Raw genomic sequence first — 16172 nt, forward strand, 5'->3', positions numbered from 1 at the left:
CATCTCAGGCTCCAGGTGGCCAAGCCTGCCCACCCCTCTGATGCCCCGCCTGTGCACCTTGTTCCCGTTGGAGTACATGGCCAGCAGGCAGAGCAGGTGAAAGGCATGGCTGCACTTGGTGAGACGACCCACGGCCACCGGCCCGATGGCCTTGCTGTCAGTCACGTCACTGTACCCGGACGCCACGCAAAGCTTCTCCATGCAGATGATGCAGTCCTGTGGGGGCCAGACACAGGGGACGTCCCATGGTGCCGGGGACACAGGTGGGACACTGGGAGAAGACAGCCGGCGGCACTGAGCCCCGGGCCAGTGTCGTCATGCACATGGGCCCAGGATGACAGGGGGACGGCCTGGGAGGAGGGGGCAGGAAGAGCAGCAGATGCCTCCGTGCTGGGCTCTGCTGAGATCAAGGAGTTGAGGGGACATGTGGGCCTTCTGGGACAGGAGCCATGGGGGCAGGAAGTAGCGTCCAGCCCGAGGTGGTGATGGCACCTCTGTGAATGAGACTAGACTCCATCACGGCTGCCGTCATCAGGGGCGGGGTTTCACTTCCCACACCAGAAAGCCCCGCAGATGGGCCTTTGGGTTTATTTATTTTTCTCTTTATTCTGACAGCCAGTGAGAAACAGGGGTTGGGGGGAGAGAGAGGGAGATGGAGACTTGCAGCGCTGCTTCACTGCTTGTGAAGCTTCCCTCCTGCAGGTAGAGACAGGCTGAAACCTGGGGGCTTGAACCTGCATCCTGCATGCAATGACTTGTATGCCTCGTGCAGGCTGCAGATGGCGATGCCACAAGCTCCCAGCACCAGAGTTGTGCTGTTTGCACACTGGGAGACTGGGAGCAGACTGGGAGCAGCCTGAGGCATCCTGGCTGCGGGGAAGAACGCCTAGGCCAGAGAAAGAGGAACAGAGAGGGTGGAGGCAGGCCGGAGGGACACAGACGTGCAGGCTTCTGTCCAAACCCCTTCGCTGGGTTTTCTCACCTGCTCACCTTACGGAACGAGGGCAGTGGGGAGCCCTGATTCAGCCCGGCTGCACATTCTCCAGGACCCTCCACTTGTGCCCCCCCATGGCTCCATAGGGATTTGGGGGTCCGGCACGGCCTGAAGACCCCGAGCTGCCTGAGACCTGACACCTACCTCATCCGGCGCCGTCTGCAGCTCTTCCGTGTACTTTCTTATCACCTGCTCTGGCTCTGGCTTTGGCATCCCTCCTGGAAAAGAAAGGGGCGTGAATGGAGTCCCGAGGGCAGGAAGGGCCTGCTGAGACCAGAGAGGGAGGAGGCCGAGGCAGAGTCCAAGCTGTGGGGAGGGTGTTAGAGGGCTGAGATGGGAAGGTTAGGGTGAGAGAGAGAGAGAGAGAGAGAGACACGCCGGGTGCGGGCGCTGCAGAGCCCTATGTGGGTTCAGCCCACCCAAGAGAGCCTGGGGGAGGGGCAGAGATGGTACCAGCCCTACCCCCGTCTGGACACAGCCCCCAGCTCCCTGAGGCCATGCGAGCAGCTTCTGAAACTCTGTGGCAGGGTGTGTTATCCACAGCTCTCACTGTTCTGGGGACTGTCTCGGTAAGGGTGGTGCTATGATGTGACCCCCGAAATGGCATGAGGACACTGACGACAGATGGCGGGCAGTCTTCTCGTGCCTGTCCCTGGCTGTGGGCTCCCAGCAACACACCCAGGTGACCCAAGTCCAGTGGCCCCGGGGAGCCCTGACTGCCCGCACCTCTGTGCACATGTGCACGCAGCTGGCTGGTGGGTGACGGGGGAGGGCAAGGAGAGGCCCAGTGAGAAACAAGGCCCGCTTCTCCAGAGAACAGCAGCAAAGCCCATGCAGGGATGAAGGAGCAGGCGGAGCCCAGCAGTTGGGGAAAGCGACCCAGCAGCACCCCCTCCACTCAGGTCACCCGAGAGGGGCTCTGTGGAGACAAAGCTCACAAGTAGAGCTGCCAAGATGGCGTGGGGTGTGGGCTCAATAGCTGAGTTCCCGCCAGGCCAAAGACAGCAGAGAGGATGGGACAGGGGACACCATGGTTGGGTCTGGGCCTGCACTGAGGGCAGTCAGGGCATCTCAGATCCCCGACTCAAAACACCAAGCCCAGCTGCGGTGGCTGCCAACACCTCAACAGACAAGGAAGACCACTCCCCTCCTCCCTCCACACCCTCAGCACACATGTACCCCCATCCGGACACAAGTATACACTCTGCACCCACACGCTCATGCATACATACTCACACACATGCCTCGGGGGCCCTGACTGGTAGCTGTGGCAGGAAAGTGGGGCCCAAACACAGCGGCTAAGGGCACGGGGGACAGCCGGCTGGTCTCGCCTTCTAGGGCCAGGAGGACAGCTCTGGGAGAGCCTGGCTATAGGACTGTCTCCAGATGGCCCCAGGCCAACCCGCCACCCCGAGGGCAGGTCACACAGGCCGTGGCTGTGGTCAAAGTCTATGGAAGAGGGTGGACACTGGTGAGCCGACAGACCGAGACCCGGGAGGGCTGGGTCTTGCTCCCTGCACATCTCCATAGGCCTCCTGCCCTGTGCTTCCGCCTTAAGGAAACTGCACTGTGTGAGGGGCAGAGCAGTGATCTCAGGCCCCGGTGGGAGGGACGGTGTCCCCCCCCATCCTGAGCCAGGCCTCCCCGACACCTGAGTGCTGACCAGGTCACAGAGCCTCAAGAAGAACCCTCCGTTTCTGAGCCTGCCGGGAAGCCAGGGCCTGGGTCCCAGGGGCTCAGCCCAGCCCCCGCGGGGGAGGAAGCAGAGAAGGGCCGGTGCTTGGAGAAGAGGCTGGATGCGGATAGTCAGAGGCAGCAGGACCTGGAGGTGCCAGAGAGGAGCGGGGCGCGGGAACTACCTTTCACGGACATTTTCCTCAATCTCTTAACTGAGCTGTGACTTTTAGTGGCCAGACAGGAGGCGGGAGGGCTGGCGGGCTGGGGTGCGCGGCTAAGACACACAGGGAGTCCAATGGCTGACATCAGAATACTCGTCATGCCTACACGGGGTGCGAGATCAGACATGCAGAAGGGAGAGAGGTTAGAAGGAGTCCTTTAGCATGTGACGTCCGAATGCCTCGGCCAAGGCCAGGGTGGGGGGGGGGCACCTGACGGAGTGACCGGCCCAGCTACCAGCCTCCCTGGGGCTAGGCTGCACGCTGGAGTCGGGGCGGGTCTCAAGTGCACAGCGCTCCCCATCTCCTTGGTGGTGTCCCTCGGCTGCATCACCCTGGCTCTCCCATGGGTGCTGTCTGCTTCCCCCCCCCCCCCCCCCCGTGGCCGATCCAGGGGCTTTCAGAGCCACCCAGCCTGAGGCGACTCCCCTAGAAGCTCCAAGGTCTGGGAGGCAGCTCCCGCCGTCCCTGTGCCCTGTGCCTTCTGGGTGGCACCATTCAGGGTGTGCATATAGCTCACAGCCCTGCCCACATCCCCGGCCCATGTGCTCACCCCACGTGCAGCCCTGAGACCATAAGCGTGGCCCAGACCCTGCTTCTTGTGGGCTGGCCTGAGATCTCACACTCCCTGTGCCCTGGACAATGCCTCTGCCCCTGCTCGGGGTCCTGCTCACCAGGGCTGGCTCCTGAACTTTGGGGGTCAGTTTCCCCAACAAGTGGAAAGGAGATTAAAACTCCTGTCTAGGGCCGAAGAGACAGCTCCCAGGCTCAGCCCAAGTAGCTCCCTGTGGACGCCAAGGACCAGAGTCTCCTGGCACACGGCCGGCCCACCTGCCCTGCTCCTGCCACCTGATGCCCTGACGGCTGTGTCACCCGGCTCTCAAGCTGCTCCTCGGCGGGGGGGGGTCACTGCCCACTTAAGACAGGCAGGCAGGGTCAGCAGCCACCCGGAGGTGGCCCCTCAGCAGGAGACCACAAGGGGCAGCAGAGAAAGGTCTTGCCTGGGCTCCCCGGAGGCAGGGCCCTGGGCTCAGAGATGTGCCCGTGAGACGTGGGTGTGAGGACAGCAGACGCAGGGGCGGGCGGCAAGACGGAGAGAGGAGCAGGCACAGGGAAGAGGTGCGAAGGCGTGCCTCTGGAGAAGCTGGGTCCCTCCGGTGACAGAGGCCTCTGTCCCAACACCCCCAGGCCCTTCCCCCTGGGCGTCACCTTTGCTGACCACCCGGGCTCCGTGGCCGTGCCCTCCATGGCCTGCCCCCCTCTGCCTAGCATGCTTACCTTGACAGGACTCCCATGTCCGATAACGGGCTGTCCCTGCCCCCAGGGCACGGTCACAGCAGGTTCCCCCTGACCGCTGCAGGATGGGCCATCACCAGCACCCAAAGTCTGAGTCACGGACACAACCTCAACTTGGAGACGGGCAGAGAAGCTGCCTATCAGCGGGGCTCTCACAGCACCCATGAATAGGATGGGGGAGGCCGTCATGTCCTCCAAACACTGACCTCCCCGTGAGAGCTGGATGGCCGTGGCCTTGTCCCCACCCCTTCATCCTCAGAGCCCCTGGAGAGACACACCGCCCAAGGGCTGCCTGGGCTGGAGGCGGCTCCTCTGGGTTCTCTGTCCACAGAGGGGCATCAGCTTCCCTCAGCTCGACCATCACAAACCCCCTGCTGATCCACGTGCTCACACAGCGGGGTCCTGAATGTGTGAACATGGCCCAGACCCTGCTTCCCATGGGCTGCTCCTTGTGCCCTGGACAATGCCTCCACTGACCAGCCTCCCAATGGCGCTCCTGTCTCTGCTCACCAGGGCTGGCTCCTGAACTCTGGGGGGTCAGCTTCCCACACAAGTGGAAAGGAGATTAAAACTCCTACTTATGGCTGGAGACAGCTCAGCTGAAGTCTGCCCAGCCCAGGTTTGAGGCCGGCCCTGCTGCACTGGAGGAAGCTTTGGTGCTACGGACTCCTTTCCCCTCTCCCTCTCTCTAAAAGAAAAAAAAGGTTTGCTTGGAATGGCGAAGCCATATAGATACAAGGGACAGGGGACCAGGGAGCCAATCCAGCTGCAGCCGAAGCAGGCCCTCGGCCTCAGGAGCAACTCAACACCAGCACTCTCCTGCAAAGCCAAAGCCTCGGGCGGGCTGGACTGCTCTCCCACAGCCCTGCTCCAGCAAGACCACTGCCACACAGTCTGACTCACTGTGGCACAACCTGGGGAGCCTTCTGGAGGCGTAGGCTATGGAGTAACAGCGGTCTCCCTGGGCTCTCCCCAATCTGCTAGAAAATGCAAGGAAAATCACCTGAAAACTCAGCAAAAATACAGATGAGTGGTGACACTCACCTGTGGTCTGTGGCTGGAAAAGGGGTGAGGGAGAGCTGCTGCTCAGGACTCAGAAAGCTAAACCCAGTAAAGCATATGCTGGTGGCAGGAAAAGCGACGGGGTGCTTCACCTGTGAACTCAGGAGCAATGGCCCAAAAGGACCCACTAGTGTTTGAGGGGAACAAATCTGGCTGAAAGTAAAGCTCTCTGGTTGGTTCAGGCTCCCACAGCCGGCTAGGAGATTGAACCCCAGCTAACTTCCTGTGGTAGGGCAAGGGTCTAGCAGCTGAGGGGGTCACCCCAGGGTTAAGGCAACTACAACTGTTAAAAAAAGAAAAAAAAATCACTTAACTGGTTAATTTACAATTCTAGTTTCTTAAGTAACTCACTTGGTGGCAAGTGCGGGGAAGCTCGGGCAGGGTGAGGGGAGGCTCTCCAGACTCCAGCAGTGCTTGCTGCTCAGTGGCAGGTGACGCTCTTTGGGTTCTTACAAAACAGAGCACGTGGTCAGGGGGAGGAAAGCAGGGAGCTTTGGGGACCTTAACTCAGACCTCCAGGCATCAAGATACTGAACAGCCCATGAGGATCACCAGTATTTTTTTTTTTTTATATTTTATTTTATTTATTTATTCCCTTTTGTTGCCCTTGTTGTTTTGTTGTTGTAGTTATTATTGTTGTTGTCGTTGTTGGATAGGACAGAGAGAAATGGAGAGAGGAGGGGAAGACAGAGGAGGAAAGATAGACACCTGCAGACCTGCTTCACCTGCAGGTGGGGAGCCGGGGTTCGAACCGGGATCCTTATGCCGGTCCTTGTGCTTTGCGCCACCTGCGCTTAACCCGCTGCGCTACAGCCCCACTCCCGAGGATCACCAGTATTTATGGCAAAAACTTGAGAACTAAAACAGACTTCCTAGCTTCTTCCAACATAAAGACCCCAAATCTCATCTGCTATACTCTTACCTGTAGGTCCCTCATTACGAAACAATCTGTTCTGACATATATATACACATATATATATGTATATATTTTTTTGACCTCCAGGGTTAATGAAATGTTGGGGCTCAGTGCCTGCACCACAAATCCACTGCTCCTGGAGGTTTTTTTTTTCCCTTTGTTGCACTTGTTTTATCGTTGTTGTGGTTATTATTATCATTGTTATTGATGTTATTGTTGTGGATAGGACAGAGAGAAATGGAGAGAGGAAGGGAAGACAGAGATGGGGAAAGAAAGACACCTGCAGACCTGCTTCACCGATTGTGAAGCGACTCCCCTGCAGGTAGAGAGCTGGGGGCTCAAACCAGGATCCTTATGCTGGTCTTTGTGCTTTGCACCACCTGCACTTAACCCGCTGCGCTACCACCTGATCCCCTCTGCTTTATATCTTTTTTTCTTTTTTACCTCCAGGGTTATTGCTGGGGCTTGGCACCATGAATCCACTGCTTCTGGAGGCTATTTTTCCCCCTTTTGTTGCCCTTGTTGTTTTATTGTTATTTTTATCGCTGTTACTGATGTTATCGTTGTTGGATAGGACAGAGAGAAATGGAGAGGAGGGGAAGACAGAGGGGGAGAGAAAGATAGACACCTGCAGACCTGCTTCACCGCCTGTGAATCGACTCCTCTGCAGGTGGAGAGCCGGGGACTCAAAACTGGGATCCCTACGCTGGTCCTAGTGCTTCATGCCACGTGCGCTTAACCCACTGTGCTACTGCCCGACCCCCTGCTTTATATCTTAATGCTTTTCAGCCACCAAGTTACAGATGCTACCATGATGCCAACCTGACTTCCCTGGGCAGACAACCCTACCAATGTGTCCTGGAACCCCACCTCTCCAGAACCCTGCCCCATTAGAGAAAGATAGAAACAGGCTGGGGGTATGGATGCACTTGTCAACGTCCATATCTAGTGGAGAAGCAATTACAGGAGCCAGAATGTCCACCTTCTGCGCCCCATAAAGAACTTTGGTCCATGCTTCCAGAAGGATACAGAATAGGGAAGCTTCCAATGGAGGGGATGGGATACGAAACTCTGGTGGTGGGAATTGTACTCCTCCTAACCCACAATCTTGTCAATCATTATTAAATCACACACACACACACACAAAATAATAAAAACCAAATCCTGAGAACTAATCCTGTGTGGGATACACAGACACTGGCGCTATGGAAATAAATCTGGCTTTTTCTTTAAACACTAAAGAGAAAGGAATTGTCCAAGGCTGTTATTCACCCTCACCCCCACCCACAGAGGGAGACCGTATACGGACACCGAAGACATTAAACTGAGCTGCTTAAATATCCCCTCCTCCACCAAGCTCTATAAACAGGGAAATCCAACACCAACACCTTAGCCACAGCATCTCCTGCTGGCACTACCACCACCACACTGAGGAAACTGAGAAATACACAGACAGCAATGACAGAAACTCCAAATAACCAGACAGACATAGATCTGGAAAAATAACAGAGACAGAGTTCAGAAAACTCATTATGAAATCAACTCAAGAAACTAAAGTTAACCTACAGACACAGACTCAAAGAATTATAAATTACAGAAAAAAAGAAAAAGAAAAAAAAAACTTCCAGAAAATTGAAGGTCAATTACTCCCATGCATGTTCTATGAGGCTAATATCACTTTGATCCCCCAAACAGGAAAGGACTCGACCAGAAAAGGAAACTCTAGACCTATATACCTGGATGAATGCTGATGCAAAGATCTTGAACAGGATCTTGGTGAATCAAATCCAACAACATATCAAGAGAATAATTCACCAAGACCAAGTGGGATTCATCCTTGGGAAGTAGGAATGGTTCAACATCTGAAAATCATTCAGTGTAATTCATCATGTCAACAAAAAGAGTGACAAAAATTACATGCTCATATCAATTGATGTTGAAAAGGCATCTGGCAAGATCCAACATATATTTATGATAAAGACCCTTCAGAAACTGGGAGTAGGAGAACAATTCCTCAACATAAGACCATTTATGACAAACCCTTCTACCAAAAGCTATCTGCAATTTCAATGCAATCCCTATCATGACCTCAGTGGCATTTTTTAAAGCAAATCAAACAATCTGTCCAAAAATTTGTGTGGAACCACAAAAAGCCACTAATTGCCAAAGCACTTCTGAGAATAAAGGGAAAACATGGAGGTGTTATGTTCCCCAACTGCAGTTTATACTACAAAGCAACAATAATCAAAACTGCATGGCACTGGAGTAAAAATGGACACTTGGATCAATGGAGCAGAATCCAAAGCTCAAAAATGAGTCCATATAACCACAAAAGAGCCAAAACCATTCAGTGGGATACAGAAGGTCCTTCAACAAATGGTGCTGGGATAACTGGATAGCCATATGTAGAAAAAAGAAACGAGGGCTGAAGAGACAGCATAGTGGTTCTGCAAAAGGCTTTCACGCTTGAGGCTCTGCAGTCCCAGGTTCAGTCCCCAGCACCACCATCAGCCAGAGCTGAGTAGGGCCCTGGTCTCGCCTTCTTTTTCTGTATCTCTTAAAATAAAATAAAATAGAATAAAACAAAACGTGTGCTCAACCAGGTACACCACTGCCACACCCAAAATAAAATAAAGTGAAACTAGACCAACACCTTAACACCATACACTAAGGTTTTAAAAACTGATTTTGATATTAGACTAGAAACTCTAGATGTATAGAAAAGAATGTCAGCAGGTGGCGCAAAGCGCAAGGACCGGCGTAAGGATCCCGGTTCGAGCCCCCAGCTCCCCACCTGCAGGGGAGTCGCTTCACAGGCGGTGAAGCAGGTCTGCAGGTATCTATCTTTCTCTCCCTCTCTCTGTCTTCCCCCATCTCTCTCCATTTCTCTCTGTCCTATTCAACAACGACAAGAACTAACTACAAGAAAACAACAAGGGCAACAAAAGGGGATAAATAAATAAAATAAATATTAAAAAAAAAAAAAAGAAAAGAATGTCAGTGAAATTTGGCAGGACCTTCACATCAAAGATGCATTTGGAGACTCAACCCCCTGGAGATGGGAAATGAAAACGAGAGTAAATAAATGAGTTACATGAAATTAAGAAGTTTCTGCATGCCAAAAGCAAACTACACAGGGACAGCCAGGCAACCCAGTAAATGGGAGATGCCTGCACTTCACACATCAGACAAGCGACTAATATCAAACATCTATACAGAATCGGTACAAATCTACAAAAGAAGCAAAAATAACCCAACAAAAAAGTAGGACAACGAACTAAACAGACAGCTTTCTAAAGAAGAGATACCCATGGCCCACAGACACATGAAGAAACGCTCCACTTTACTTATCATTAGAGAAATGCAAATTAAAACCACACTGAGATGGCATCTTATACCTGAGAGAAGGGCTTCCAACAACAGGCTGGGAAATGACAGGTGTTGGAAAGGCTGTGGAGAAAAAGGAACTCTGCTCTACTGCTGGTGGGAATGCAAACTGGGGCAGCCCATTTGGAAGACTGTGTGGAGAATCGTTAAACAAATAAAAATGGAATGACCTTATGACACAGTGATACCACTCTTAGGCATTTATCCAGTGGACACTCAAACACTAATTTGAAGGCACATATGCACCTCTGTGTCCATAGCTGCATTATTCATAATAGCCAAAGCAGCCTAAATGCCCATCCACAGATGACTGGCTAAAGAAGTTACGGGATAGATATTCCATGGAATACTACTCTGCATTCAAAAAAGATGATAGTATGTCCTCTGGGACAAAATGGATGGGACTGGAGGTGACTGATTGATTATGCTTAGCAAAATAAGAAAAGAGATGAAAGACAACTGCCAGATGGTTTCACTTGTATGTGGAATCTAGATAACTGAAATACATGAACTTGAAGGGAAAAAAAAATAGTAGAAGGAAGCAAACTGTGTCTAAAACTTTGTGAGACTCTGGTGGTCATCTTGGGAAGGTGGGGGGGTGGGGACACAGAACTCCAAAGGTGGGCGTGGTGTGGAACCAACCATACACTGTAATCTTAAAATCTTGTAACCTGCTACTAATTACAAATAAAAAAAAAAAGAAAGGAAAAAAACAAAACACAAGTCACAGACTGGGCAGGGACTTTCTAGTCACACCCTGCTCTCCCACCCAGTGAAGCTGAGGGCTGGGCAGCTGAAGCAGGCTCAGGAGGGCTTGGGGTTCGGCCTCTTCACACCGGGGTCTCCCCTTTGTTACCTCTGTCTGGCCCTTCCATTTCTTCTGCCAGCTCTTCCCACCAGCCAGGGGTCACGTCACTGTGGAGGCTACACCAGGGGTCACTGCCTCCAGGCCTGTCCGTAACCCCCACCCCTGCGCTCCACACTGGCACGTCTGCCCCTCACACTTATTCTCCAGATGCTGGAGAGCGCTCACACCCGCCAGTCTATTTTCTACAAGCCAACTTTCCCTCCGCCGACAAGTTGTCCCGAACACCTGTCAAAGAAGTGTTCATTTTCCTAGATCACATCAAATCGATGGGGTTTACAGTCAGCAATATCTATACAGCTTTCCCATATTTGGGAGCTACTCTCTTCCCTGATGCAGCTTTCTGGTCCTTTTTCCAGCCATGACATCATCTCCTCAGACAATAACTTGGATCTACCTGCATATCAGATGTCAGGCTTGGGGAAAAAAAAACAAAAAACTAGTATAGCCACAGGCCCTTTGGAATATAACTAAAATATGCCTACTAGCTAACTACAAAATGGAGGACCCCCCCCCAACTCTTCATCTGCACTATTTCAGCCTTTAAGTTCATGATTAGTCAATAATTTGTTTGGCTTTATATGTTAACTCTCTTTTCAGCCACCAGGTTCCAGATGCTAAGATGATGCCAACCAGACTTCCCTGGACAGACAACCCCACCAATGTGTCCTGGAGCTCCGGTTCCCCAGAACCCCGCCCCACTAGGGAAAGAGAGAGGCAGGCTGGGATCATGGATAGATCTGTTAATGTCCATGTTCAGTGGGGAAGCAATTACAGAAGCCAGACCTTCCACCTTCTGCATCCCACAATGGCCTTGGGTCCATACTCCCAGAACGTTAAAGAATAGGAAAGCTATTAGAGGAGGGGATGGGATACGGAATTCTGGTGGTGGGTACTGTGTGGAGTTGTACCCCTCTTATCCTATAGTTTTGTCCACGTTTTTTTTTTTAAATAAATTTTTAAAAAAGTATTCATTTTGTTTGTTTTGGGCAGAGTGGGGTGGGTAGGTCCCGGGGATGGGGGTCCAGGGCCTAAGACACATGAGTGAAGCATGTGTCTACCACTGAGCCACAGCCTGGCCCCTGTGGAAGAATTTTTAAAAAAATATTTATTTATGAGGAGTCGGGCAGTAGTACAGCGGGTTAAGCGCAGGTGGTGTGAAGTGCAAAGACTGGCATAAGGATCCCAGTTCGAGCCCCTGGCTCCCTACCTGCAGGGGAGTCACTTCACAGGAGGTGAAGCAGGTCTGCAGGTGTCTATCTTTCTCTCTCCCTGTCTTCCCCTCCTCTATCTCTCTCTGTCCTATCCAACAATGACTACAACAATAAACAAAAAAGGGAATTAAAACATTTATTTTCCCTTTTGTTGCTCTTGTTATTTTCTATTGCTGTTGTAGTTGTTATCGATGTTGTTGTTGTTGTATAAGACAGAGGGGAAGAGAAGACAGAGGGGGAGAGAAAGATGGATACCTGCAGACCTGCTTCACTGCCTGTGAAGAACTCCCCCTGCAGGTGGGGAGCTGGGGACTTGAACCAGGATCCCTACTACGGTCCTTGTGCTTCACGCCACATACACTTAATCCACTGTGCTACTACCCGACTCCCGAAAGGATCATTCTTACACACACGACTAGAACATCTAGTTGTACACAAACAGCCACTTATCCCAGAAGTCACTGCAGCCAAAACAGCTTTCGGAGCCCCTCAGAGATTCGCCTTAGGCATTTCAGGACCGCTCAGTGGCTTCTGAAGAAGCCACAATTCAAAGTGATGCAATGCTGGGGGGGGGGGGGGAGGGACACCCCAGGCTACCTTGCCAGCCCTGAAAGTCAGAGGTGGCAGCAGCCCAGACTCACTCAACGGGACAGAGTCACCAAAGAGAGGCACTGGCCCCAAGGAGCCCTTTGGGTTTCCACGAGAAGACAGCAGAACCCCCCCTCCCCCGCACCCCCACATACCTGAGTCCCCAAACAGTCTGCTCCAGAGGCTGGAGCTCGTGCCTACCTGCGAGGGCTTGCTGGACCCGGCTGGGCTTGGACATCTGCACGGGCACGGTGGTGGGCACGTTCCCAGAGCTGCTCAAGGGACCGCTTGGGAAGGAGGCACTGGGGAGGAGAGAGAGGAGATTAATGTGGGGCAGCCCACAGGACACACGGCACCGAGCCCATTTGTGGTGGCACCTCAGAATGAGGACTTCTGGTTTGCGGCCCCCCCCATCATTTTCTTGGAGGGTTTATGATCTGGGGGGTCAGCAGAGCACATGCCTGACCCAGTGTGAGGCCCTGAGCTTGAGCCCTAGCACACAGGAGCACCGGTGTGTATGTGTATGGGAGGTAGGGGGGAGGTCCAGGGATGGCAGATGGTAGACAAGTTCCATGGATGGTGTCTCTCCCTCTTTCCTCGTTAATGAGAAGAGGGAGAAAAAGTTGGACCTGGGAAGTCAGTCAGCAGTATCACACAGGAGTGGAGACTCGAATTCAATCCCCAGCAACGCATACAAAAATAATAATAAACTAGGGCCAGGGAAACAGAATAACGGTGATGCAAAAAGGCTCTCGTGCCTGAGACTCTGAGGTTCAATTCCTGACACTACCACCAGCCAGAGTTCAGCAAGGCTCTGATCTGTCTCTCTCATTAAAACAAGCAAGATATTTAAAATTCTGGTAATTTTTTTTTTTTTTTTGCCTCCAGGGTTATTGCTGGGACTTGGTGCCTGCACTATGAACCCACTGCTCCTGGAGGGATTTTTTTTTTCCTTTCTTGTCCTTGTAGTTTATCATTGTGGTTGTTGTTATTGTTGTCGTCACTGCTGCCATTGTTGCTGGATAGGACAGAGAGAAATCGAGAGAGATGGGGAAGACAAGGGGAGAGAAAGACAGACACCTGCAGACCTGCTTCACTGCTTGTGAAGCAATCCCCCTGCAGGTGGGGAGCCAGGGGCTCGAACTGGGATCCTTACACTGGTCCTTGTGCTTTGCGCCATGTACGCTTAACCCTCTATGTCACTGCCCAGCCCCCAATACTGGTAATTCTTTAAACAACAAATTAAAGGTCTTGAAAAAGAGCATTTAGGAAGAGGAACAAAGACATCTCAACTTCATCACTCTTGGACCCAAATTTTCCTAGAAAACTGAGTTCTTTCTCTTTTTGTCTCTCCCTCTCATGGATGCTGTTTCGCTGCCCTGGGTTAATAGTGTTAATAATTCAGGGCTTAGGGTGGTTTCATTATTGTTTTGAAGCCAGTACTGCTCAGCTCTGGCCCACAGTGGTGCTGGGGGCTGAGTCTGCCTCTGCCACCCAACTTGGGTTCTGCTAAGGCACCGAGGATGAAGCACTAAGCTGTCAAGAACTTTTCCTGGGCCATCCCAAGCCTCTGGAAGATTCCTGAGCTCACTGTCTTCACATGAGGACTCCAGGCTGCCTGCACAGAAGGGCCAGAGGCCAAGCCACTAGTCACATGACTGGTCACACCAGCCATGCCAAGATACGCTGCTCCAAGGACGACAGCATGCCAGGGTTGTGGCTTCTGCCCAAACTGTAGCACCCAGGTGCTATCATGACCAAACATGGGATGTACCCCAAAAGTAGCAATCTTTTGCCTGTCCAGGCCCAAGAACTGTTAGCGATGGGAGAGGGAAGAGGAATGGCCAGGGACAGAGCCAGAGCAGACACCAGAGAAGTCTTGAATGAGCAGCGTTGCGCCCCCCCTCACACACACCCCCATTCTGGTTCTAACCAGATGCTGACATCACATACCGGGCAAGGAAGACTTGGAAAAACTCTGCACCACCTGCACCTTTTCAGTAAGACTTGAACTGGTTCTGCTGAGAGGTGTCCCATTTACAAGGAGGGTCCTGCCTCCAGTGACTACACTCTAGCCACATGCATGGCTAAACCATAGTGTTCTACAGATGACAACGGCTCTGTGCCACTATGGTTTTGTCTGGGGTCGACAGGAGGTAGGGAGGCCCTGCCCTGAAGAGCAGCTGGCAAAGCCAGCCTGACAGACTGCCAAATCCTCTCCCTCTGGACTCCTATGTCCCCCCCATCGCTCCATGTTCGTGTTAAGAAACGGAGTGACTTAGCAAACACCTTCCATGCCTGTCCTCTAGGTCCCCCCGACAAGGTCTAAACCCTCTCTGTTCCACTGGGCCCAGCCCAGAAGCAGGGGTTGAAGAGAAGCTGGGGGGGGGGGGGTTGGGCAGTAGCACACCAGGTTAAGCACATATGGTACTAAGCACAAGGAACCTGGTTTGAGCCCCCTTGCTCCCCACCTGCAGGGGGATCACTTCACAAGCGGTGAAGCAGGTCTGCAGGTGTCTATCTCTCTCTCTCTCTCTCTCCTCTCTATCTTCCCTCCTCTTTCAATTTCTCTCTGTCCTGTCCAATAGGAAAAAAAATGGCCATCAGGAGCAGTGGATTCATAGTGCAGGCACCAAGCCCCAGCAATAACCCTGGAGGCAAAATAAAAAAATAAAGGCCTCTGGAAGTGAGGGGGACTCTCAGGCTACTGCACCGCCTCAGAGAGCTGACGCACCAAACGTATATCGGCCTTCAGCAGATGCTCCCACAGGCTGGACCACATGCCTTCCTGCCACTAAGCCCAGGCTACTGACACCGCTAGTGAGATGACAGGAGGCTGGGGAGTGAGGAAGAACAGTCTCCCCCAGCCCCCACGTTCTCAGGCTCCAGCCTGGGCCCCTCCAACTGCCAACGGTAGAGCGGCTCAGAGATCCCACTCACAATCTGCAAGCCAAGTTTACTTTCTGAAATGCATGCCCATCAATAAAATGAGAATGACGCTGAGTGCCTCCATCAATCTGAAGCCCTGACCCTGTGGCCACAGCTTCCCGGGCCTCCAGTGTGAGCCTGGGAGACAGCAGTCCCTAGGCTACACCCCCAACCCCGCTCCCAGAAACGGCAGAGCCCACAGGACCCCGACTCTGGAGGGAGCCGCTGCCCTAAGCCAGCAAGAGCTGGCTGCGGTGGCTAAAAGCATGGGGGAGAGGTGTTGTCTAGGCCAGGCGGTGCAGGGGTGAAGCACTCCCAGGCTGTGCCACCCCACCAGCTGGTATAATCACCCCCCCAGCCATGCAGATGCTGGGGGTGGGCATACTCTCTATGAAGGAAGGCAAGAATGAGTGTGATGCATACTTCAAGCTTCCTCAAGACGCCACTAGGAGTCGTGGGGCTGGTGGCGGCGAAGTTCAGAGCAGTGAGCCAGCGGCCGGCTCGGGATATCTCTGGGCGGGGAAACCAGCCAGCCGTGGTTTTAGCCGGATTGTGCAAGGGGTGCTGTAAAAACACACGGGTTCCCCAAAACACACTCGCATGGGTCCCTCATGTCTTTCCTGCTTTAGCCGACAGGCTGCCGGCAAACACAGAGACACTGCTTCCCAGACTTCTGAGACACTGCTGCTATTCTGTGTAGCTAAAACACAGCCTCCTGGGAGAGCCCCGCCTGCCGGGTGATAGGTCAGGATCTGCAGAGCCCCTGGGACAAGGGCAGAGAGATGGACTGGCGAGGCCCCTCTCAACTCTCCAGGAGCTGTGGGAGATCAAGATGAACACCCACCCTGGAGCAGAGGCCCCTTTGAGCCTTTGAGGCTGTTTCAACTGACAGAGCCGGCTGGCCGGGTTCCCTCCTGGCTCACGAGGCAGGGGACAAGCAGGAACAGGCCCGGCCCAGCGGCCAGGGTGAGGCCGTCTGGCCCAGCTCCTGTGACCCGCCGGGCCTGTGCCAGGGAGGCCTGCACTA

General features: G+C 53.1%; 1 protein-coding gene across 4 annotated transcripts in view; it reads right to left on the reverse strand.

The window, feature by feature from the left end:
* The window catches only part of DTX2 (deltex E3 ubiquitin ligase 2), a 41695-nt gene that overhangs the window by 4473 nt on the left and 21050 nt on the right, over positions 1 to 16172 (reverse strand). For 3 of the 4 annotated variants that reach the window (XM_016185953.2, XM_016185954.2, XM_060173463.1), the window contains 4 exons: positions 12419 to 12519; positions 2854 to 2994; positions 1139 to 1212; positions 58 to 216 (listed from right to left, as the gene is read on the reverse strand). In XM_016185953.2, the coding sequence (XP_016041439.1) occupies positions 58 to 216; positions 1139 to 1212; positions 2854 to 2994; positions 12419 to 12519 (475 nt within the window). The remainder of the gene's footprint in view (positions 1 to 57; positions 217 to 1138; positions 1213 to 2853; positions 2995 to 12418; positions 12520 to 16172) is intronic. The other variant, XM_016185955.2, reaches the window with a different exon arrangement.

Source organism: Erinaceus europaeus, chromosome 15 (assembly GCF_950295315.1).
Source record: "Erinaceus europaeus chromosome 15, mEriEur2.1, whole genome shotgun sequence".
In the NCBI taxonomy this organism is placed as follows: domain Eukaryota; kingdom Metazoa; phylum Chordata; class Mammalia; order Eulipotyphla; family Erinaceidae; genus Erinaceus; species Erinaceus europaeus.